The sequence below is a fragment of the Bos indicus x Bos taurus genome, chromosome 25 (assembly GCF_003369695.1).
Source record: "Bos indicus x Bos taurus breed Angus x Brahman F1 hybrid chromosome 25, Bos_hybrid_MaternalHap_v2.0, whole genome shotgun sequence".
Classification (NCBI taxonomy): Eukaryota; Metazoa; Chordata; class Mammalia; order Artiodactyla; family Bovidae; genus Bos; species Bos indicus x Bos taurus.
The window spans coordinates 22,372,881-22,398,530 of NC_040100.1; the positions used below are offsets into that span (position 1 = coordinate 22,372,881).

Consider the following 25,650-nt stretch of genomic DNA (forward strand, 5'->3'; position numbering starts at 1 on the left):
AAAAAGGGAAGAAACTTTGACACATTTTATAACATGGATGGACTTTGAGATCATTGTGCTCAAATAAGCCAGTCACACACAAAATAATATTGTATGATTCTACTTATATGAGGTACCTAGAATAGCCAAATTCAAAGAGAGTAGAATGGTGATCGCCAGGACTGGGGTGGGGGAAGGGGGAAAGGAATAGGGAGTTAGTGTTAATGGCTACCGAGTCCCAGTTTTGCCAAATGTGAAAACAGTAAAAATGGATTATGGTGATGGTTACACAATTTGCATGTACTAAATACCACTGAATTGAACACCTAAACATGGTTAAGATGGGAAATTTCATATGATTTTACAATAAAAATTTGGAAGAAAAATATAAATAATGGTACTGTGTCAATAAACACTAAGCAATTTGAAACGTAAGCAACTAAATGGGATGTAGTATGCCGAATTGGCTCCTGGAACAGAGAAAAAGGTCAATGATGGAAAAATGGGCAAAACTGCAGCACTCAGTAGTTTACTTACTAATAGGGTACCGATGTTAATTTCTCAGTTTCGACACATAACGTGGCTACTATGCAAGACAATGTTAGGGGGTTAAGGGTATACAGGAACTCTCTGTACTATCTTTGCAAGGTTTCTCGAAATCTAACATTATTCCAAAATAAAAGTAACAACTAAAAAGAAGTTAGAATCAACTCCTACATAGAAGATATGAGTGCATATGTGCTCAGTTGTGTCTGACTCTTCACGACTGTATGGACTGTCGCCCTCCAGGCTCCTCTGTCCATGGGACTTCCCGGGCAAGAACACTGGAGTGGGTTGCCACTTCCTCCTGCAGGGGATCTTCCCAACCCAGTGATCGAAACCATGTCTCCTGCCTCTCCTGCATTGGCAGGTGGGTTTTTTACCACTGAGCCAGCTGGGAAGCCCACACAGAAGACAAAGACAATACAAATATATTAGAATTGATAAAGTAGATACCAAAATATGAACACCTATACAAATAGCTACAGGAGATGTGAAATTATTTTTATTGTGTTGTTCACTGTTGCCTAGCTACTGTCTTATCAAACAATTGCAAAAGGGCAGGCTATTGAATTTTTTATTGTGGTAATATTTCCTTCATGATACAGGGTGCATTTTTTCACTTAGATCTTGGCATGGATAGTGTGATCTTCCTTCTGCCAATTCATGATTTTATATCTTTGATAATTTGTTACTTGGTGAGCATCCTGGTTGTTTCAAGTCAATGACAAGCCCAGTTTTGTGTTCAGCGGATTCCTACGCAGCACAACTCAACCTGGACAGCCCTGGCTGTCCATTTTACTAGCCCTGGCTCAGTGCACTGGCTTCCAGCTGTAACATAGGTGCATTGGATATAAGCCTATTTGAGGAGTGCTTAGGTATCTGCACAAACATGCTAAGTCACTTTAGCCACTGGAAGCCCATGTGGACAGACGGTACTGTAGCTTTTAGAGAAAAAAGGTCATGAAATGCTTTTATCAGTAATTAAGCAGCAGCAAGCAGTAGGAAACAACTGGTAAAAACATCTTGCTTCATTATGAGTCTGCTTGAATATGCTGCTCTGAGGAGTAGATTTCAAAGTTAATGAAACATGTTGGAGCAGAACTAAGTGAAAACAAAGCTTTACTCAGAAAGATGACTTGAAACAACTAAGTTTTACTTTATTTCCCAGCCCAACCGCTTTTCTGTTAAAGGTCAATTATGTAAAAACTGATGTGACATAAGAGAAGGGTAGAAAATACACTGTCTCTCTTAACAGCTCTGCACAAGGGAGAAATGACCAAGGCTATTATGTCTTCTTCCCTTCCACTCTCTGACATCAGTGGTCTAAACACTCCAGAGGCTTACAGCTGCAGGTGCAAAGAGCTTTGCCTCACAGGTGCAGCTTACATTTCCTTTCTCTGTGACCTTTAAGGTCAACTGGCTAGCTTGCTTTGACTGCAAATAGAGGTCTTCTTAATTCCTCCAGTACAACCTTAACTTGATATGAAACACTTACACAAGGAATGGTGCAGACAAGAAGGCAGTTTATTGTATCAATACTTTGGGGAGAAAAAAAGAAAAAACATGATTCCATTTAAGGGGAAATAAAGTCATTGACGCTCAGTAAGCAACACTGCCATCTAGTGGAATGATGATATACCACCAAGACTTTCAAGACCAGGCGTGAAATGTGAGCGGATTTGTTGGTTTAAATTTTCACCAAAAAACGGCACTTTTGAGAAGCTGATTTTCAGAGAACCTCAGATTTTGAGAAAGTATTTGTCTTTAAAATGCATAAATGTATGTGCTTTCTCTGATTTTGGGGGGAAAAGAAGGAGGTTTGTTTCTTTTTTTTTCCAAATAGACTATCAAATTAATTCTCAAAGTTAATGAAACACTTTGCAACAACCTGCCTCTGAGCATCTGTCACTCGTGCACTCTTGTTCAGCAGTCTAAACAGCAACCCCTGATGATGACAGCTTATAAAGAAGCAAAACTCAACTGTACAAGAACTACATTAAATTTACTCATTTCCTCTATTTTTACAATCTAAGGTGCCAAGTATTTGCACTTCACTTATTTGAATTCCTGGGGGGGAAAAAAGCATTTGAAAGCACCAATAACGCTTTTGCAAAAATCACATAACCCAACTCTTATTACGACTACACAATAACGGTGGAAGATACTGGTGTCAGGACGTGGGAATGCTGTTCTTACTGAATAATAAAGTCATTCTTCTCAAGGCTTTAATTCTCCTTTATGCCCAGGTGCTGCAGTAAATGTGCTGATTTGATGACTTCTATGAGCATATAGATGAGAATAGTTAATGTAACACCTGGCTGACAAAAGCAAGTTGTGAGAATAACATATTGTTAATAGGCATGATCTCAAATTGGCATCTCTATGATTACTGAGATTTTAGATTTTGGGTTAAGTGCTCTGCTCTTTGGAACATCCACAATGGTTATCGATCTTGGTAATGAGCTCGTTGCAACCTTTCTGGATATATGGTTGGAGGCCCTCACGGATTCTAGAATGCATGAGTCTGACATGGTTTTCTCAAACCATACTCCTGGCAAACTATAAACTCAGTTAAGGATTTCGAGAAGAGCCAAGTTCTGTGAAAGAGGTATATACAAGGACAGAGTTAAGAAGCTGAATTGAAAGAATATTAGGTGGTGTTCTTGTCAGTAGACAAAACTGAATGTTCCAATTCTGAGAACCTGAGATTGTCCAGAAAAGCAAAATTCTGAGTGTAGGACACAAGTTACCACAAAGTCAGAACCCACTGCTCTGAATTTCAAAAAAAACACAAACATATATATATGAGTTGGGGAGTGAGGGTAGTCCCTGAAGTACATCTGAATGAGGCTGTTCTTTTGAGAGTTAGTCTGGGTTGCTTGTGTTCATCACAATTTGCAGTAATCACCCCACCCCCAAGTCTAAAGCGTTCCTTTACCATATATTCTCATCTACTTCATCTTTCTTTCATATATGCTACTACTTGGGCACACCTGAAGCAAAGCAATTAAAGATGCTTGGGAAGCCTTATAGTAACTCCAACATGATGCCAAAGTCACCTCCAAAAAAGTTTATTAGCATGATTAAAAACATTTTCTGGAATAATGACAGAATTTCTAAACATGAAAGAGGATCAGTGGCTATACTTTATAACCAATATTTGCAACTGGAAAGACAGCTTTATTGCCCAGTCTTCATTTTATTACAAACAACCCACATTTACTGGTTCCCTGTGAAGTCATGACTATTGCTTTGGGAATGAGTCCCTACTGCAATTAAGTATAAAAAATATTTTCCATAATCGGAGTGTGACCTGCATTACTGAGTAAAGAGTTGATAAAAATCCTCAAAGAGTTGGTTTTTTGTTTTTTTAAAAAACATTCCTTTTACACACTACAAAGCAATAATTAGTAATTTGGCTTTTAAAATTCCTACATGATATTTAGAATGGCAGTCCCCAAAGGTCCTCCCTTCACATAACTGAACTTGCAGATCCTCTTCTGGAGTGTACATTCTTGGGCTGGACTCTGAAGACCCCAACCTCCACTTGTTTATACGGGTTTGAGAACAAAGACAGCATCATCCAGAACGTAGTAGTCATTATACATGTCACCTTCACACAGGTATGGCAGTCTGGTGAAAGCTTCGATAACAAAACCAGCTTTTCTGAAAACTTCAGGCAGACTATTCACTTGTTCTTCCCAATTCTGTCCCTTGATTTCCAAAATTTCCGATGGTTTATCCCACTTGCCACCTACTAAAACAAAAACATGAAGTTAAATTCTTGAACAAACAGATTACTCAAAAGAGAGAAGAGGGGAAGAACAATATCTGCTAAGGACTTGGTGTGTGCCAAGCACTGGGTGCTTTGATGAATGATTTCCCGGGTGACCCAGCGGTAGGACAAAGAGGAAGTAGAGACAGGAAGACTGAAGAACGTGCCCCAGCTTGCAAGGTTAATGAACACTGGGACAGAAGTGTAATCCCTCATTAAACCAGACCCAAAGCCCACACTACTACTTGCTCTGACAGTTTCTTGATATCACCCTCCCTTAGACTGACTGGTGTGTAATGGTTAATAGGTTTGGAAAACTGCTTATTAAATATTGAGGCAGAGTGTAACAAAGTTTGAAAGAGTGCTTTGGATAAATGTAAGAAAACGCCACTAGTGTAGTAAAATCATGCCACATATTAACTAGAGGGGTTTATCAGGCTGAAAGTAAAAATAGGTTAACGGAGGGTTTTAATTTCTAAAAAGAGATCATTTGGTGTGCTTTTCAAGGGAGGTCAATCCACTCTCTAACTTTGCAGAAGAATTTCACACAAGTTAACCTCCAGAACCAGAGAGAGGATAACATACTAGAATGGATGAATCAACCTAGCATTTCTTGGAACAGTGACTCAAGTCTGTGTTAACATTAGTCATTTCCAAACCCATGAGCGTCAGATGCCCAGGTACTAGGGGGCTAGAAAAAGTCTTCAGTTCACATACATACCAAGCACTGACTACAGACACACACACACAAACACACACAGTGGTATATATAAAATCTGGGGGGTGCTTTCAGACGCAACTATGATGTAAAAAAAAAAATACACAGTAATGCTAAAAGTATTACTAAATACAGATTGAGAATAACTTTCTGTAAATGACAAAATATATAATCAACAGGTGCCAAGCATACACACAGTACAGTGGAGAGGGTTTCATTCTTTCCGGCAGCGAGCACCCCTCTTCCCCGTGGAAGGCAAAGCCTGGGGAAGCAGCTTCCCCCTCCTCTTTCTCGCAGCTCAGGCACTGGTTCATGACCTCAGGTCAGAAACACTCCCCTGAGACCTGGAATGAGGAGCAAGTGGCCCAGAGGTGGGGACGTGAGGCTCCTTCTCTGGGAAGGCGGAGCAGTGGTGTGAGTCCAGGCAGCTCGGGCAGCACGGAGCAGTACCACTGACAGGCTGTGGGCCACGCCAAGGCAGCAGTGCTTGCCGGTTGGCAGTGCTCTTCAGATCAGCTTTACAGCAGACTTCGGGGCATGTGTCTTGTATGTAGACCGCAACACATGATTCTCCAGTCCTCCCAGGGACTCACTGTGCTACCCTCAAATCCTTTCAATAAACTCCCTTTTGCTTATTAAGTCAGCCCAAGTCACTTTCTGCTGTTTACAAATAACCTGACTGATGAAGCCCCCGAGGGACTAGGATGGGGTTCTGGATGACAAAGATTCCACACATTTATTTCACAATAAAAGTGGTCACACAAAACTGGGCACAAGGGCTTCCCAGGTGACTTAGTGGTAAAGAATCTGCCAATGCAGGAGATGCAGATTCGAACCCTGGGTTGGGAAGATCCCCCAGAGAAGGAAATGGTAACCCACTCCTGTATTCTTGCCTGGGAAATTCCAGGGACAGAGGCGCCTGGCAGGTTATAGTCCATGGGGTCGCAAAGAGTTGGACATGACTTAGTGACTAAACAAAACTGGGGTACAATTAGTTAATGGCACCCAACTTATTTATTCATTGTTCACTGATTTTTCTCTTGTCTCTACATGAAGATGGACTTCCCAGGTGGCGCTAGTGGTAAAGAACCCATCTGCCAATGCAGAAAATGGAAGACATGTGAGTTCAGTCCCTGGGTTGGGAAGATCCCCTGGAGGAGGGCGTGACAACCCACTCCAGTACTCTTGCCTGGAGAATCCCATGGGCAGAGGAGCCTGGTGGGCTACAGTGCACAGGGTCGCAGAGAGTCGGACACGACTGAAGTGACTTAGCACACTACATGAAGATATTTCCTCCTGCTTCTCCTTGATTTCCAGCAGTTATCAGCCCAGCACCAAGAACAAATTAGATGCCCAAGAGCAGAGACTGAACTGCTCTAGAAAATTTAAGTATGAGTTATCTGTCAAACAATACTTTCTAGGAATATGCACCAAGGTAAATCAAAATCTCACCCAAAACATCTAACATCTTTGAGGATTTGTAAAACCCAAGAAAAATGTGACCATATGAACATTTAGAAATGTGCTCTAGGCTAAAATCTCAACTTTAAATGGTGAAACTGGATTACAAACAATCTTTACACAATTTCAAAAAGTTCCCAATTATGCTTCCTCAATAAGAGTTCCTCTCTTTGTTTCTTCCTTACTTAGAAAAAAAAAAAAAAAGCCAAAACTCTCTTCAAATACACTCCCCACACCTCATACATACACACAGAAATGGAGACCGTGAACAGAGGAAAGATCATTCTCGGTCTGGAATTCAATCTGATTCTGTTTTATGTCGGTAAGGTTCTTTTATTTTCCCTCCATTTTATTAAAATCAATTGCTACTTTTCATCTAAAAATTCATTTATATTTTAAGCCCCTACAGATTTTTAAATGTATAACATTATGGAAACTGTCTAAAGTGACAAATTTCCTTTTTTCTCAGAGAAATAGGTAATAAAAAAACAGCTGAGAAAAAAAATTAATATTAACATTGAAAACTTCCTTTGCTATCATGCTGCTTTAGAGAAGAGTACCTCACCAAACAAAGGCTTGAAAATATTCATAAAATCACATTAATCATTAACAATTCAGTTCCCATACAGGCAAACTGACTCTGAATTAAATACTTAAATATTTTTAAAGAACAGTCTTTCAGAAAAAGCCGAATTTCTATAAATTGAAGTACCTGTCATTTTAAAAAACTGCAATGGCTCCTTCCTTGAAAAATAACCATATCACAAATATATGGATACTTTTGCCTGTTTTTTCTCTATGAGAGAGTTTCCTGTATCACAGTTCTAATAATTTCATCATTGTTCTAAAAAATCTCATAATCTCATATTTGCTCACAAAGTTTGGGTCATAGGCCAGGAAAGGGAACAAAAGCTCTTATTTTTTCTCATCTGTAAAGAAATATTTTTAAATGTTAACAGTGATTTGGTGGGGGCAGAGCGGTGAAAGGACTATGGGTGATGTTTTTGCTTCTACTTTCAGTAATAAGTCTATTTATTTCCTAATAAGTGTATATATATTACTTTTATAGAGTAGTCTAATTAGTATTATTTTTCAAAAGAATTATCTTTCAAAGACATATACTGAAAGATGTGCAGACAAATTATCTGGAATTTGCCCTAAAATAACACGAGATAAAGGCACAAGTAGGGAGAAGAGCTGAAACGAGACTGGGCTGAAGTCAGGTGATGGCGGAGAAGTTACTGTGCTGGTCAACTACTGCGTATGTTCGAAATTTTCCATAAAGGCGTTTTTTAGAAAGTTCGGAAATTACTTTTCTATGTATTTTGTAGCTTGGTTTTCAAAAACAGTAATCTTTTTTTATTCCCTCCACTAAGAAGATAAACTTTCAACCTTTCCAGAGGGTACTGTGTTTAAAAGAACCCCTACAGGATATGAGAGCTCTTAAAGTGCAGCTCTTCAGAGTGGGCTGCAGGCTGACACAGTATCCAAACTTCCCTTTTGCACTAAGCTGCCGCCTCATTCATGGCGCGGGGCTGCGGGGGGAGCAGCCGTCTCCTCACAGCCTGGGCTCTCACAGGAAACCACTGCACCCGGTTTTCTCCCTTCTGAGGTGGTCACGAGCAGAGATATGAAACTTCTAAGTTGCAAGTATTTATTTTACCCTGGAACACTAGTTCTCCAAGAAAAATGTTAAAAGGTAGCTTCCCTTTTAAAAACTACCTCATGGAGGAGTTGACACTGGGACCTTGCTGATTAACCTCACGACTCTGGCAGGCCCACTTCAAGTTCCCACACTTTAACGATTACTATACCTTATAAAGCCGTTTCCACCAGCCTTAGGAGAGAGGCTAAGCCCCTTGGCTGAAGACGCAGGAAGCCTGGTCTTCTCCAGTGACTTGACTTTACCCGCTCATCTGGTTTACCTTTACCAGGTTGCTAAAAAGCTCCCAGCTCATCTCCAATTGCACAAATAACAAAAATTACAACATGGTGAGAAGAGATCTGGGTCACAAATACCATGATTCTAGTTTTAATTCTTCTGCTCTGGGTCAGGACCTATAAGAAAAATGTTAAGTGACAAAAAGCCCATATGAAACTTGTATCAGACAACTTGGATTATTTTTTAATTTTGTGTACAACAGCAAAGGGAAAAGTCAGACAAATAAGACCATGTATAAACATGTAACCACACAAAGTCAGAGTGAAAACATGCACAAATTCCACTTTGCCTCAACCAACAGTATTTCACATACAGCCTCCCTTGCCCCCAAAATGGCTGAGGGCAGGTCTTCCCAGTAATAAATAACTGAGCAGCTTTCCAGCTTCACGAACCTGGGATTAGATAGAAGGCCACATAGGGACCCACCCCCATGACAGGGAAGCAGCATGATGTGGCGGCGGGGAGAGCACTGGATGGGGCGTCTAGTCTCGGCCCTGCTGACATGACGCTGTGAAGTGAAAGTCGCTTGGTCATGTCCGACTCTTTGCGACCCCATGGACTATACTATACAGTCCATGGAATTCTCCAGGCCAGAATACTGGAGTCGGTAGCCTTTCCCTTCTCCAGGGGACCTTCCCAACCCAGGGATCATACCCAGGTCTCCTGCATTGCGGGTGGATTCTCTACCAGCTGAGCCACCAGGGAAGCGCAAGAATTCTGGAGTGGGTAGCCTATCCCTTCTTCAGCGGATTTTCCCGACCCAGGAATTGAACCAGGGTCTCTTGCATTGCAGGTGGATTCTTTATCAGCTGAGCTCTCTCTCTTTAGAGCTCTATTTAGAGCTATATCTAAAATGGGCATATGATCCTGTGGAGACAGGAGTGGCCATGGCAGCAGAAATAGCTCCTTTCATTAAATACTTACTTAGACCCAGGTAAGTAAATACTCCTTGTGCACTGATGGCCTCCATGAAACTTCCTGCTAACCTCATGATACTCAACACTATCCCCCTTTTGCTAATGAGGAAACAGACCAGAGAGCTAGGAACTAGCAAGAGCTAGGATCCAAACTCAAATGTCTACTCCTAATCACAATACTGCTCAAGTAAATTAAAGCTACAAGAGGCTACAAAGCAGCACACACGAGCCAGGAAAGAAACTAACCTGCTGGGCAGTGGCATGGCCAGCTCATCAGGCCTCTGCTCAACAACGAAAGGCTGGCTGAGCCAGGGCTACAATTTCCCAGATGTACACACTGCCTTTTACAATGTTTCCCTTTGGGACAACTAGACTCCCTGAAGAACAACTGTAAACTGTCATGAATTCCTAGCAATCACAACCTTAAAAGGCAGGAAAAAAAAATCCCTGCTGCTCATGTGCTTTGATACCTATTGCTACACTGAATGCAATACTCCTATGAGTCCAGGGGTTCAGATAAGGAAACAAGCTCCTAGAGAGCAATTGATTTGCACAGGGAGATCAACGGACAGCTCCTAAGTACACCACGAGTGTACATGTGGACCCCGACCTTCTAACTCAGATCTGCTGTCACCTCCAGCAAAGGAGATCCCCACCCCACCCCCAGGGCTGCCCTTTAAGTACCAGACATCACTGTGCTCCAGCAGCCTGAGGTCAGGAAACTCAGAGGGTCAAGAAAAGTAAGGAACACCAGCGTCTACCTTTTTTTTAAGTCTTAATTTTTTGGATTGAAGTAGCTACCATCTATGGGGTCACAAAGAGTCGGACATGACTGAAGCGACTTATCAGCAGCAGCAGCAAAGTTAATGTACAAGTTAAAAAAAAGTTAAGGGTGTACCGTAACTTTATAATAGTGATTCACAATTTTAAAGGTTATACTCCATTTATAGTTATCATAAAATATTGGCACCGGTGTCTACTTTTATAGTCTTGTCTGTGCTGAGAGTGAGGTAAAAACAAGAAAGCCATGGTTTTCAGTGGATTCTTCAAAAATGTTGATAAAACAGGAGCACAGGACAAAGGGAGGTGAGACGCCCACTGATCAAGCTCCTCTGCTTCCTCCCACAGGGGTCGCGGATGACTGCACCGTCTCAGTGTCTCAACCACCTGAACTTCAAGTGGACTACATGCAAAAGGTCGTAACCTTGCCCTGCTCCTTCTCCACAGTGGGGTGCCCTGCAGAGCAACCAAAATGCCTGTGGTTTCGCTACGGGACTCATGAGTCTAAGAACCTGTGCTTGAATGGATGCAGAAGTAAGACAGACAAATACACACTTGAGAATCCGGCACAAAACCAGGTTTCCCTCACTGTGAACAGGCTGACTTTCAATGACAGTGCAATCTACGTCTGTGGAATAGCCTTTCCCAACTCAAAGCAACCGAGAGCTAAGCAAACGGGAAGAGGGACTGTGCTTGTGGTAAGAGGTCAGTCAAAGCTTTATTCCCGTACAGTGTGTTCTGCTTGGTCCCTTAAATGCATCACTTACTTCTATGCAGAGATTAGGAGATACATCTGATAACTTAATAGCTCAGCCAGTGAACAGTGTGACCCTCACACTAGCCAACATGCAGTTTGGACTGATGAACTACTCCAATCCCATCTCTCGGCCTCCGCGGACACAGTCAGGGTTATGTCAGGTGCTATACTCTCTATGTCCTCTCTATGTCCAGACTTCACTGGCAAAGGCTGACCAGCTACGTCCTCTTTTCTCCATGTTACACAGATTGAAATATGACGTTTAACGGAGAGCCCTCTTAGGATCTCGCCTGGTATTGCACCATCTAGAACAAAACACTAAAGAAGCAGAAGCAATCAATAAATTGAACCCATAAAAAAATATGCATTATGAAGAATAAACACAAAGTTTAGGTAAAGCCACTGGGGGACCCCTGACCTTATCCCCTTGTGCATAGATAATGAACAGAAAAAGGGTCGGTGTGGTTTCCTTAGATTTACTAAAATCCATGACAATCTCCTCATGCAGGTGAGGACACTGAGCCTAGCTAAGACCTATAAATTATGAAATTGTGAGGAAAAGCTTCACATGATTCTGGAGAAAGGAAGAGAAGAACAGTAACTCCATGCTTTTCTCAGACCTCTCCCCTTTAAAGAAACTAGTACGATGAGCTCTGAGATCATTAAAACATAAACTCAAATTGATCAGGCTTTTGGTTTTAACACAGGACTTCGAGGAGCCCAGATTGTCCTATATTACAATTCTTACTTTGGTGTTCTAATGAACTTTTGCTATTTCACCATCATTTAATGTTAGTTTATGCTCACTTGTAGGGGTAAATTATAAATGAGTTAATGCACATAAAGCACTTTTAATGGTGCCTGGTTTATATCAAATAATTAATGTCAGCTAAGGAAATCAACTCTGAATATTCATTGGAAGGAGTGATGCAGAAGCTCCAATACTTTGGCCACCTGATGTGAAGAGCCGACTCTCTGGAAATGACCCTGATGCTGGGAAAGATTGAAGGCAGGAGGAGAAGGGGGCAACAGAGGATGAGATGGGTGGATGGCATCCCGGACTCAATGGACTTGAGTTTGAGCAAACTCCGGGAGATGGTGAAGGACAGGGAAGCCAGGCGCACTGCAGTCTATGGGACCTGAAAGGGTCGGACACGACTAAACAACAGATATTAACACAAACACACAACAGCCATGGCAATTTGTATCTCTCACTGCATGCATGTGTCTTCTATAAAAAACAACAGCCAGAAGAAAAATGGTTTGTAAAGAAGGAGGTCTCAAACCTGCAGGTTCATGTGATGAAACACCCTTCTTAAGAGTAGGAATGAAAATACGATTAAGACAGAAACAGCGATTTCCTACCTTTTTAACAGAGCCTCTAATTTCACACTTGAAACTTTTTTAAGTTTTACAGATATAGTTGATTTGTTAAGTTTCACAAGAAAAATGTATGTTGTATAAACTGAGTTCACAGGATAAGCATCTACGGGCTTATTTAGTTGAAAAGCACAAGTTATTCAGATAACAATTACAAATTTAATTGGATTCTGTACTTCAAATAATTGCGTACTTGAAGATGTGGTGTGTTACTTCATCACTACCTAGAGAACAGGACACTTACTGCAGCGAGGGAGAAATTCAGAATGTACAAATGGATTCAATAATTCTACTTCCAGCTTTATTAGAAAGAAGAGACACACAACACCACTGAACATACAAGCGTTCAGTGAGCACCATAATCATAGTGTATGGCCTGCTTACCTATGTGTACAGTTCAAGGTCATAAACATATGTGGGAAAGAATTTTAACTCCATAGACTCTTGGTGACACTTGTATCTACTAAAAGAAACTTAAAACGCCCTTGAACAACCTGTCTTGAAATGTTTATCTCACTTTAAGCAACAATTTACATAAAAAGTGATTCTTAGCATATGACAAATAATTGAATTTATTAAAATTTTAAGTTTTAAAAATGAGTAACATTTTGGGCATAATACACTTAAAGAACTAATGAACTGGCTTTAACTATCATATACTTGTTGTTGCTGCTGCTGCTAGGTCACTTCAGTCATGTCCGACTCTGTGTGACCCCATAGACGGCAGCCCACCAGGCTCCCCCGTCCCTGGGATTCTCCAGGCAAGAACACTGGAGTGGGTTGCCATTTCCTTCTCCAACGCATGAAAGTGAAAAGTGAAAATGAAGTCGCTCAGTCGTGTCCGACTCTTAGTGACCCCATGGACTGCAGCCTACCAGGTTCCTCCGCCCATGGGATTTTCCAGGCAAGAGTACTGGAGTGGGGTGCCATTGCCTTCTCTGATCATATACTTGAGCGCCTTCTAAATCAAGAGCCCCTGAATAAATTTTTATATGAATAGCCAAATAGCATAAGCTCATGTGTCCCCCTTAACATTTAGTTTCAATTACACTTTATACATATATTTGCAATAATATGTTTCAATAGTGACTGTCTCTTTCTCTGTCTGTAATTCACAAAGAGATGAAGGTTCTCAGCAAGGAACTGCAGTCCGCCCTGATAGCCCTCTTAGTCCTGTTCTCTATCTACATCACCAGTGTGCTCGTGATCCTCATCGTCCTCACCAAAGTAAGTCAAACATCTTGCATTAGATGTCCCTATGGCCTTGAAAATTATCCTAAGGAAATAATTTCCATCTTTCCACATGTTGGGAGCCTCAGAAATAGCTCACCTAATTAACATATCCCTTTGCATCTGCAGGAAATACCTACTGCAGAAGAGGTCTGCAGAAAAAAGCAAAAAGTTTTCATCACTGAAAATTATTAACCAGAGTACACAATTTATATGGTTTTCTTTCCATAAATGGGATTAAGAGATCCTTCTTTATAACCATCAGACACATGCTACTTTTCCACTGGTGGGGAAGGTATGAAAGGCCTAAGAACAATCTTTAAGAGTGAAAAAGGTTAACGAAAGAGACTGGAGGGACTTCCCCGGTGGTACAGTGGCTAGGACTCCATGTTCCCAATGCAGGGTGCCCAGATTCAATCCCTGATCAGGGAACTAGACCCCACACGATACTTCTAAAAGTCCTGCATGATGCAATTAAGACCCGGAACAGCTAAATAAATATTTTAAAAAGAGAGAGAGAGATTAGACACTGCCTTAAAATATCTTTAAGAGGCCTAAAGTTTTTGAGAAAGACTATACTTCTCATTGTTCACATGCTATAAGAGGGGATATGTATGCGTTATATTAAGATTACCATAAATCCTATTATCAATATCAGCTTGAGCTATTAATAAAAACACCTCAGAAGTGACATGAAAATTACTCTTACTGCATATTACTTAAATATTAAGTTCGTTTAACCTTATTATGGTATGAGATATCTGCCATGATTGTTCTGAGTACATAACATGTCTTGTAAGACTTTCCTTTTCTTCCTGACAGGCAAAATCTAACACTCAAAGAAAGAACGAAACAGAAGAATCACAAAAGGTACACCCCAATGCTGGTAAAACATCTTCAGAATTGTGGTTATTAACTATTTTACATTGAAAATAATTTAAGAAACAGAACATCATCACAGAACAACTTTCGTACTGTTTCCTATTGTTGATAAAAATTATATTCTCAAGTGGTAGAATATATGGCAAATTGACAGGTCTCAATCATAAATTCTACTTAATATACTCAAAATACAAGAGTTAACTGTAGGTACAGATGTGTTGGGTGGGGTAGTTTCTAAGACTGGTGGCCAATAAAGAAAGAAAAGGCTCAGATAACGTGCAATAATCATTGCTTTTCATCATAAGACAACATTTTTTTTTCTTATTTGTATTTATAGAAAAAGAGTGCTCGGCGTATTTTTCAGGAAATTGCTCAAGAGCTATATAGCAAGAGACAACAAACAAGCCAACAAACTGTAAGTGTAAAATATCAAAAAGATGTAAGGCGAAAAAGCATGCTTAACTAAAAAGATATAAAGCATGTTTAACTAAAAAAACTTGGCTGCCAGCAAGCTGTCAATAATCAAGTTTTTCTTTAAAAAGAGTCTGAAAGAGGACTTTCATAAAATGCATTTGTTTTGATAAATACGTAACAAAGGACATCTGATGCAATATCAAATAGACACCAGGTTGGCATCTTAGTGACATGAAATCTTTCTGAAACACACTGGATACAGGTAATGTTTTCAATACAGACAAGGATGCTTTTGTGGGTTGAAAGCTTCTTTGGACTGTATCTTGCATCAGTAGTAACCATTAAGCAAATGTTGCAAACATCTGTGGATCAAATTATACAGAAAACTTACTTGCTCACATTAGAAAAGACAGATAATAAGAATAAAAGATGAGTATTTCTTCAGCCTTTGATGTTTAGTGATAGGAAGAATGTATATATTGACTATAATACATTCTGATAGTCCTTACACAGTCTTAAAGTCCTATAAAAACAGGTTTTTTCAAACAAGACATTGTTTTACAGCTAGTAGAGCAGACAGTTTCCACGATACCTGATCAGACTTTTCAGATTTAAATTAAAATATATACAAAATAAAGAACTTATACACTAGCAGAGATGTTTTCTTAAACAGCAGCCATGAGGGCAAATGAAACAGAATTCTGATACGAGATGTGGTTTTTTTAAATCTGATTTCTAAAAAGGATTTTCATCCAGGAAATAGTATCATCTAAATAGTCACTTCATCCTTCAATGTATATAGAAGTACATAAAGAAGTGATTTAATTATAAATACCTAAGATGCCACTCTGAATAATTACAAATGCATGTTCACACTCTTCTTTTATTGACACAGGCACCTTTCAGCAGAGAGGCCAAATTAAATGGCTAGAAGACAAGCCTGGAAGTAGGAATTTTAAAGCCCTCAGTCAGGGCTTTGACAATGGCACGTAAACAAGAAAGTTATTCTTTAGTTCCCACATCTTACTCCAAATAAAGGCAAAGTGGAAACTGGACCTTTATGGTTACTGGAGAATGCAAGACGGCACTGTAATTAATATGTCGCTCTTAGTGTGGTGTTATTGGTTACAAAACTTAAAATGTGTCTTGTTATTTTACTATTGCAGGAAAAAGACAACACTTATGAAAACAGAGCTGCGCTTTCTAACTATGAAAGACCATAGAAGTCTTCTGACTTTCAATGAAGTCACTGAAAATCCCACTCCAGACATTATGAAAGTATTAGTAGATATACACCCATCAGGTTTTTTTTAGAAAACAATTTAAGGTAAATGGAAAAGTCAACTAGCTACAAGAAGGATGCCAGAGAATATAAGGAGACTATTACTAATGGAAATTACCAAAATACTAAAACCCAACAAAATGCAACTGAAAAATACTTTCCTAATTTGCTAGGTAGGAGAATTCTAAGTAGTCAAGCATCTTCAAAAACTTCCAATTAAAGCATATGTCCTTCTGTATTTGCTCCATTCGACATAACCACACGATGACTGATACCCTGAAGATGATCTGAAGTCACACCAAGTGCCTCAGTCTTGCCTGGAAGAACTGTCTTTATGGTTTCTAGATGTGGTGGGCCAACTAGACCAAGTTGGCAGGGAAAGAGGAACGGAGAGAGGAAGGAATGTGTCAAAATCTGAGTTAGAGAAAAATTATCTTGAACAGTATTTTGCAGCAAGTATTATTTCCTCTAGTGTTGTAATGGGCCAGTGGCACAGTACACATTTTCCTGCCAGGGTATGCAAAATGACTTACATCCTGCTACCAACAAAAAGTGAGGGCACAACAGAACACAGCAACATTTTAGTTATTTTAACAAAAAATCCAAAGCAGAAGGTTCAGCCAGAGAAAACCTCAGAATAAATAAGCTACAATGGACTCTAGGTGTCAGTCTTGCGCCAAATAACAGCACCAGGGAAGGCTTTGGCAAAGCACTGGAACTGAGCAAGCCTTTGCCATATATTTTTTTCTCTTTTAGTAAGTCATTGTATTACACACACACATACACACAAAAATATACCTATGTACACACACACATTTATACAAGCCTACACTTTATACATAGTTGGGATCATACAGAGTATAGATTTGTATTATGCATTGCAGTGTGATTTTTAACCAACTAAGGAGGGAAATGCAGGACAAGGGGCAGTGTCTAGCAAGGAGGCTTATGGTACTTACTACCATCTCACTAAGAAAACATGTTAGAGAATCGCTCTCTGAAGTTACTTCTGTGTAACAAAAAAATTTATTTAAAGTACCTGCAAGTATATATCTGCTATTAAACCTGAATTACAACCTACTATGTTTATTTAAAGTGTTCCTCTTAAACTGGTATAAAATGAGATCGATTCTTATTTTTAAACCCCAGATTAAATTTTCAAATATTTTAAGATCTCTTTAAAAGCATTTTGTACTGATGGCTTAAATCAGGGACCTCTAACCTTTCCATCTGGGTTGGGGGGGCACATAACCTCATTTTGTGTGTAAATGTATGTGAAAACACATGTGAGTACACATATGCTTTGTGTAGTTTATGCATATACATGTATGTGTGTATATGTGTATACACAAAAACAGAAATTAAACAATGGGCATTCAAAGCAATATAAATAAAAATGTTAACATTTCCCTCCTGTACCCCAACATAAACAGTCTTGCATACTCCCTCAACTTTGAGACCACTGGCCTGACTGAAATAAATGAACTTCTAAACCAGATGGCAGAAAAGGTTAAGTGCTACCACCATCTAGGTGAATAGAAGGGATCTGATCATTTCCTTTTGATTTCTGAAAGTCATTACCTTTGGTCCTTTCAGGGATGAAAATATATCATTCTTCATGTAACTAATGAGGAAACAAAATCCCTAAGACAAACTTGTATTTGATTCAGAATACACTTTTCCCAATATAAGCAAGGACTGTGTTTAAGAGACTAATTTTTAAGCTAAATTTTGGAACATATTTTCCCAAGTAGTTATATTCCTTGAGGTCATATATGAGTGCCTGAAATATATATATTATTCATTCTTTTATTCATCCAACTAGCCAACAATACTGACTGACCGCTATACTGTTATACAACCAAAGGCTTCTTTTGCACGCCATCCTTGGGTCTCACTGAACTGGGAACCCCACCTGGGAACCCCACCTTGCTCCCATCTTACTGCTGTTGCGTGTGCATACAGTAAAACACGCCATAGATGCAAACACACGTCAAATGTCACCCACACGAAAACCTCCCTAACTCCTCCAGCAGTTAATGGAACTTTCCTTCTCTAAACTCATGGAACTTCATGTTTCTTTTCAGATTATCCTGCCACTGTCTGTTTACATCTTCTGAACTAGTCTCTAAGTATCTTAAAACTAGAAGCACCTGTCTCATTTCTGTTTACTTCTACTGCTTAGCACTGCCTGGTACGTAAAAGTCTTTTAAATACCCTTACATGAATGCAACTGAACAATGTTTCTACAGAAAAATATTTTTTCAGCCCTTCAACTGAGATACGAAGCACACTTCACTCCTTAGCCATTGACCCTCACGCCTTGTCATAAGGACCACTCATTGAATCCCTAACATTAATTTTCCTGAGCATCCAGAATTTCCACTGAAAAGGACTAAGCAAGCTACAGCTTTCTGTTGAAATTTACACTTTCCAAGACAATCAAGACAGAATAAACTGAAAACAGCTTGGAGATGAAAAAGAACAGACATGGTTCTAGTGTCTACACACTCTCCCCTCTAGTCCAGAGCAGTGACACCACATACCAACAGGTGTTAATGAAAGTTTCAGAGTAAGTCATACCTTTCTCTCTACTATATTAGAGCTAAGAGAGTTTGAAAGCCTGGGCTAATAGGCATCTAGTTCAGTGTCTATGGAGTCGAATCACATAAACTGATGCTTAAGGCACAGAATTTGAGACCAAGCTAAAATGCAAAAATATTGACAAATACTTCAAAGTGAAGGACTGTGAACAAATCTTATCTAAGAAGCCACAAATAAAAATAAAGGAACAGAACAGGACGGAATGAAACAAATCTAACATGTATCAAACACCAATAGAGACAGACATGGTTGGGCACTATCCTATACACTATATTATTTCATCTTCACAACAAACCTCAAGGTAAAATCAGCCCCATTTTTACAGATAAAACACTAAGCTTCATGAGAAGCTCAGGCAATAAGGGCTGACCCATATTTCAAACGGAGAAGGCAATGGCACCCCACTCCAGTACTCTTGCCTGGAAAATCCCATGGATGGAGGAGCCTCAAAGGCTGCAGTCCATGGGGTCGCTAAGAGTAGGACACGACTGAGCCAATTCACTTTCACTTTTCACTTTCAATCACTGAAGGAAATGGCAATCCACTCCAGTGTTCTTGCCTGGAGAATCCCAGGGACGAGGGAGCCTGGTGGGCTGCCGTCTATGGGGTCACACAGAGTCGGACACGACTGAAGTGACTTAGCAGCATATTTCAAAACAGGTTAGCCCTCAAAAGCCCATACTCCTTCCCCAAAGCAGTCTTGCCAGAGTCTTGCTTATTTCTATTAAGACTGGGGAACTTTAAGACTGAACATGTCTAGTTTAACCCAAACAATCACCCTGGAAGAAAGTGAGAAAGTTGCCAAGGGTTCCAGAATGTACAGGTTTATTTAGCTGGTTTCAGAGAATTCTACCAAATCTTCAAAAACAGTAACCACAATGCTATTTAAACTGTTCCAGAGCATTAGAAGGAATTCAGAAATTATTTTTTACAAAATCAGCAGAACATGAGAAAGATAACATCTTCCAAATGAAAGATTAGATCAGACCATCATTTATGAGTAATATTAATGTTAATATTTTTATTTAGTTATTATAAATACAATCTAGTGATACAAAGAAGACTATCCTACATAAGCACAGAGATATGTGAGTGAATATGTATTAGAAAAGTACCATTGATTTAATAAGACAACAGAGAAAAAACCCTGTCACCACAGAGGCTGAAAACAAAGGTGACAGAATTCAACACTGACCCCTGACTTTTTTAAACTCTTAATAAAACAGGATTTTTGAAAAATATTCTATCTCTAGCCAAACATCCATCTCAGGCCAAAAGGCAGAATCATATTTTTCATTAAAGTAAAAACCAAAGGTTTCCACCATTTTTTAAAACATTTTCTGGAAGTAACTACAAATTCACCCGGACCAAAAAAAAAGGCTAAAAATAAGAAGTAGCAAAACCATTTGCAGATGTTATAACTGTCTTTTTAAAAACCCCAAGAGAATCAATGGAGGAAACTACTGGAAACACTAAAATAATCCCATAAGGTAAACAGTTACAAAACTGGTACAAACACAAACACACACAAAAAGCTGCTTTTCTTGTGTTACGCAGAATATCTGGAGGGCCATTTGAGACAACATGGATAAAACCACAGGACATTATGCTACGTGAAATAAACTAGGTACAGAAAAAGAAATACTACAGGATCTCACTTATACTTGGAACTTAAACAAGTCAAACTTGTAGAACCAGAGAACAGAATGGTGGCTGTCAGGAGCTGGTGGGTGGGGGAACTCAGATGTTGGTCGAAGGATACAAGCTTTCAGGTGTAAGAGGAACAAATTCAGAGGACCTAGTGTACAACCTGGTGGCTAGAGTTAATAATGCTAAACTGTACACTTCAAATTTGCTACAAGAATACATCTTAAGCATTCTTCAGACACACACACAAAGGTAACTCTGTGAGGTAATGAGTGTGCTAACTGACTGCAGTCATCATTTCACAATGTACGTGTATACCAAATCATCATGCTGAACACCTTAAGGACAAAACACTTGTCAATTATACAAAGCCAGGAGGTTTTTATAGTTTAAACAATGAAGAAAAATCCTATTTATAACATCACACACACCATTAGAATAAATCTAACAAAGCTAGTGTAGGATCTCTATGAAGAAAATTTTGTTATGAAAGAACATAACTGAACAAATTAAAAGACATACTATTATCAGCTAGAAGACCTGATACTCCGTAAATTAACCTATAAATATAATATAGGGGAACTAGGCAAGCTAGTGCTAAAGTTGATCTGCTAAATAAATAAGCCAAGAAAAATCTAAGAGGAACTGATTAGGAAAGACTAGTACTGTGATATTAACATGCATGATGCAGTTACAGTAATTAAAATAGTTTGATATTGGCACACATATAGAAGTATAAATTTTAAGAGAATAGAGACCAACATAGGACTTCATGATCAAAGGGCTTCCCAGGTGGCACTGAGGTAAAGCACCTACCTGCCAATAGAGCAGACATAAGAGGCCTGCCAATGCAGCAAATGTGAGAGATGTGGGTTCGATCCCTGGGTCAGGAAGATCCCCTGGAGGAGGGCACAGCAACCCACGCCAGTATTCCTGCCTGAAGAATCCCACGGACAGAGGAGCATCGTGGGCTACCATCCATAGGTCGCAAAGAGTTGGACACAACTGAAGTGACTTAACACAGAATATACATGATAAAGGCGGCATTTCAAAGCATTAGGGAAAGATTATTATTCAATAAATGGTATTAGGATCACAGAGTAGCTATTTGGAAAACTAACTCTTTAACAAGGAGTTCCACTCCTAGAAATGTATCATCCAGACAACCTTAAACATTATGTCCTTCAGCCTTTTCCCTACATCACCCTCTCAGTGAGGTCTTTCCCTGAGCATCCTCTTTAAAATTACAGCACCTAAACCCAACTCCCAATCCCAAGAAGCCCCTTTCTTAAATTTATTATTTTTCTTCGTAACACTTATCACCAACAACATGCTATTTGTTTACCATCTGTCTTCCTCATTAGAACTAAGCTCCATGAAGACAAAAATACTTGCATGTTTTTTGCTCACTTATCTCCAGCATCACTCAGTAAACGCTTTTTAAATGATATTCTGTGGAACAGAAGTATCCCTTCCACCTTCACTGCAAGTTCAGTGCCCAAGAGCATGCTCAATCACACAGTCGTGTCCAATTCTTTGAGACCCCGTGGACTATATAGTCTGCCGGGCTCCTCTGTCCGTGGAATTTTCCAAGAAAGAATACTGGAGTGGGTTGCCATTTCCTACTCCAAGGGTTCTTCCTGGCCCAGGGACTAATGGGACCTAAAGTGTGATGTACCTGAGAGATTTCTGGAAAAGGTTTCCCTCACTTAAAAAAAAAAAAAACCTTTGGGAGAAAATGCTTCTTTCTTTCCAAGGCTCGGTCATGCCTACACACGATGCTTGGTGCTGCTTCAGCCATTTTGTAACTGCGGGGGATGTCAACACACGGAAGATGAAGAAATGAAAGCAAGTTCTGAACTTCAATGGGTGCTTTCATCACTGAATTAACCAACCTTGGAATCACTCTTCTAAAATAAACTCTTATTTTTCAGTTGCTCCTTCTGTTTCTTGAAACAGATAACATCCCTATACCTACTTACACATGTGCGCAAGACCTCCCTAAGAACATTCATTTCACTTGTCTTTACAAAGCAAACTGCCAGTATCTGTAAGTACATCAACAGAGGCTTCATCAAGCAAAGTTACCAATGCCCAGCGGTGTACTGGTAAATGTTTACCAATGAGCTAGAAGGGAGAGTCTATTTGTAGAGTTTGCCCGTTTCCATGGTGTAAGTACTCGCATAGAAGTCAACTTCAATAATGGCCAAGTTTAACAACCAGCTCACTAAATTCCTGCCAATGCAACAATCAGCTCTCCTGAGCCCGTAAAACCAGCTCCAGCACACCAACGCTTACACGCAGACAAGGACACAGACACTTACACGTAATTTCCTAGATACATACTTATGTGAAAAAGGGCAACAAAACTATTTATCATGGGCTTGGATTATAGAATCAATTTTTTTCATGTCCAAGCATAGTTGCATAGACTATCTTTAGAAAAATAGTCAAGAAACCTGAACAAGATTGTGAAACTGGAGTGGATGAGAAAATTCATTATATACTCTCTAGGAAGCTGCTTAACACTTTTTTTTTTTTTTTTTACCATGAATTACCTTTTCATAAAAATCACAATTTTAAAAAATTAAACATTACTAAATTTTCAGTTTTGCAATATAAGTTTCCTTTTCTTGATTACATACTTTCCCCCTTTCTGATGTTTGAAACAATTCTATTGAGAAGTAACCCCTAACCAGAACTGGGTCAGTACACCAAACAAACCGAAATTAGAAAGATGTATCTTGCATTTTTCCCCTAAATTAATCTAAGCAATAAAATTGCTGTTGTTCAACTTTAAGACCAATCAAAAAAACTACACCAGTAATTACTTCATCTACAATTGCTTTTGTTAAAATAAACTGAGTCAAGAATGCAAAATACACTCAGATATCCTTAAACCAGTCCTGTATTCATGAACTCACACAGCAAGATCACTTTGTACCTCATGAGTCTTCACATGGGGTCACACGGAAATCATTAGGATCTAACTCAGAGAAAAGGAAGCAATAACAGAGTACCACAAGCAGTCTACAAAACTTATAGGTCACTAAAGGTCACCCACAGCAACAAGGCTCTGCATCTCAGGTTTGCTCTATGTCACACACCAGACCCCTTGAATTCAACAGGCAATTCGGCGCATCCACAAGCAAGGAGTCTGTTTTCAGTCCTTTACTAGAGTCTGCCCTCTTGTCCAGTTTAACTTCCTCTCAATTTTTAGTGTCAGAAACACAAGGAAATAGATTTCATGTTTAGACTGACGTTTCTTCCCCTGCTTGAGTCCTCCTCCTGCTATGCCAGGAAATAGCATTAAAGTTCCATCGTGTGGTTGCCCAACAGGACACAGGAAGCCCAGACCTGCCAGCTGATGACTAGTGACGGCAATGCAGCGAGATGGAGCCGTGGCATACTCACAGAGGGAACAGCACTGAAACAGGTCAGGCCACTGAACTATCAGGATGACATTAACCAGGCTTTTCCCTACCCCACAAACATAGGCGTGGTGTGGCACTCTGTACACGTTCAAGCAGTTTTTTCTTTGCCGTGACAAAATGGCTCAACAAAGGAATGTAAAAATGGACATGCTAGATGGGGGCGGGGGCAGGGGGAAACACATCTATTCTATCTATTCTGTTCCTACCTTCCTATGTCTAAAGAATTCTCCATTTTCCCCACTATCAACAACAGATCCACAAACATTTGGTAAATGTTAAAGACAAGCACTGAATTAGAAGGGACTAAGACCTGATGGGGCAAAAAAATAAGAACAAGAAGAAACAAAGGAGCAAGTGAGTGGCAACACAAATCCACGGTTATAAGCAAACTTAAGCATTATTCCTTAGGATGAAGATTTTTACAGGTATTTGATAACTATGATGCTAGCAAAATATTACTGGACTTCTCAAGAATGCCAACAAGTTCTTAAAGAGTTTTTTGAACCCAAAGTTGAACAAGGTAGTAAAAGAAGAAAAGATTTTCAAATATTAACATGTGTTACTTACATAATAAATAAATTTTAATTACTGTACAATAACTTACAAAAATGCAAACAAGGCTTAAAGTCAAAACTTTGAACATGATCTAAAATGCAAATCACATAAGCTAAAGCCAAGTGTGAATTAATGTGACTATGGCCAAAAGTCATAGTAAATATGAGGCAGTATAAAATCTAACCATTTCTTCTGAGATATTCTTCATTCAATATTGTTAAAGAGTAAGACCAAGTGACTGAAAAACCAAACGTCAAAGAAATGATACGTGTTGGGACACAAATGGTCTTCAAAAGGGAAAATGGATAACAATAGCATTTATCATTTTAGGGACAAGAGATGTAAAATACAAGATAGCTATGACATTCAACAAGTATATTCAGGTAGACTAAAAGGCATCATTTACTGCTTGACTCAGCTCAAAAGGCTATTAACTTAGTGGTGAAGGCTCCATTTAAAAGCATTTTAGGCTTTTAATCTTGAGCAGGCAAATCCAGCTCAGTATTATTACCACTGCAAAGAGAGTACAAAGAAAGCACTATAAAATCCACATGAAGACAAACGTTACCTGAGGCGATATGGTACACGGTATTCTAAGAAATACCAGATCACGTCTAATTGTGATTGCACAGAATCACAAACACCAATGCTGGATAATAGGCCTACTAAGTGGGTGTCCACACTTACCGTTCTCCACATAGGGATGAAAAGGCAAGACCAGAGCAAGGATGACCCTGCCTCTGGTTGGCTCCAAGACACTTCTGATATCTTTTAACAAAGTCAGAGGCTGATCACAGCGGTCCAGCAAATTTAAGCAGCTGATGACATCATACTGGAACCCTGTCTTCTGCCATTCATTTATACCAAGCACTCTGGAAAAATCAGAAAGATATAAAAACCCTTAAAGACATCTTTAGAAATATTTAGATGCCAGAAAAGACTTTAATTTTGTCTTCCAAATCAAAGTAAGTTCAAAATTTTCATTTATAATATATATTTGCAGTAATAAAATGGCCATGCAAAAGTAGACAACCATACTTCTTTAAATTTAGCATTTTATCTATTTCCAAAACATACAAAGTTTCCTTTGTACGAATTAGTATGTTGAATAAGTACGAAGATATAGATGATAAAAATGGTTATGAAACTAGGGCATCAAATTCTTGAACATCAATTAATGAATGAAGAATTCAACTTTTACATTCACTGGGATGTAATATACACCATATAATCATGTTTTTTATTCCTAGGGTGCCTCCTATTTTAACAATGGTTAGGGTGATATAAGATAATTTCCATTTACAACCTATGATCTTTTGCACACATCGCAATGGCACCCCACTCCAGTAC

The 25,650-nt window shown here is 39.3% G+C and overlaps 2 protein-coding genes across 5 annotated transcripts in view; one reads left to right on the plus strand and one right to left on the minus strand.

Annotated features, from left to right (window-relative positions):
• Nucleotides 1–2,025: 2,025 nt before the first annotated feature.
• The window catches only part of METTL9 (methyltransferase like 9), a 49,941-nt gene continuing 26,316 nt past the window's right edge, over nucleotides 2,026–25,650 (minus strand). For 2 of the 3 annotated variants that reach the window (XM_027527570.1, XM_027527567.1), the window contains exons 4-5: nucleotides 24,988–25,172; nucleotides 2,026–4,279 (exon numbers count right to left, since the gene is read on the minus strand). In XM_027527570.1, the coding sequence (XP_027383371.1) occupies nucleotides 4,074–4,279; nucleotides 24,988–25,172 (391 nt within the window). In that variant the 3' untranslated portion in view covers nucleotides 2,026–4,073. The remainder of the gene's footprint in view (nucleotides 4,280–24,987; nucleotides 25,173–25,650) is intronic. The other variant, XM_027527569.1, reaches the window with a different exon arrangement.
• On the plus strand, nucleotides 6,712–17,469 carry IGSF6 (immunoglobulin superfamily member 6). Of its 2 annotated transcripts, XM_027527572.1 has the most exons (6): nucleotides 6,712–6,798; nucleotides 10,464–10,820; nucleotides 13,373–13,479; nucleotides 14,305–14,352; nucleotides 14,702–14,779; nucleotides 15,945–17,469. In XM_027527572.1, the coding sequence occupies exons 1-6, from the start codon at nucleotides 6,732–6,734 to the stop codon at nucleotides 15,999–16,001; spliced, it is 714 nt and encodes a 237-aa protein (XP_027383373.1). In that variant the 5' UTR covers nucleotides 6,712–6,731; the 3' UTR covers nucleotides 16,002–17,469. The 2 variants fall into 2 exon arrangements, with proteins under 2 accessions (XP_027383373.1, XP_027383372.1); XM_027527571.1 differs by lacking the exon at nucleotides 6,712–6,798 and having other exon boundaries at nucleotides 9,875–10,820.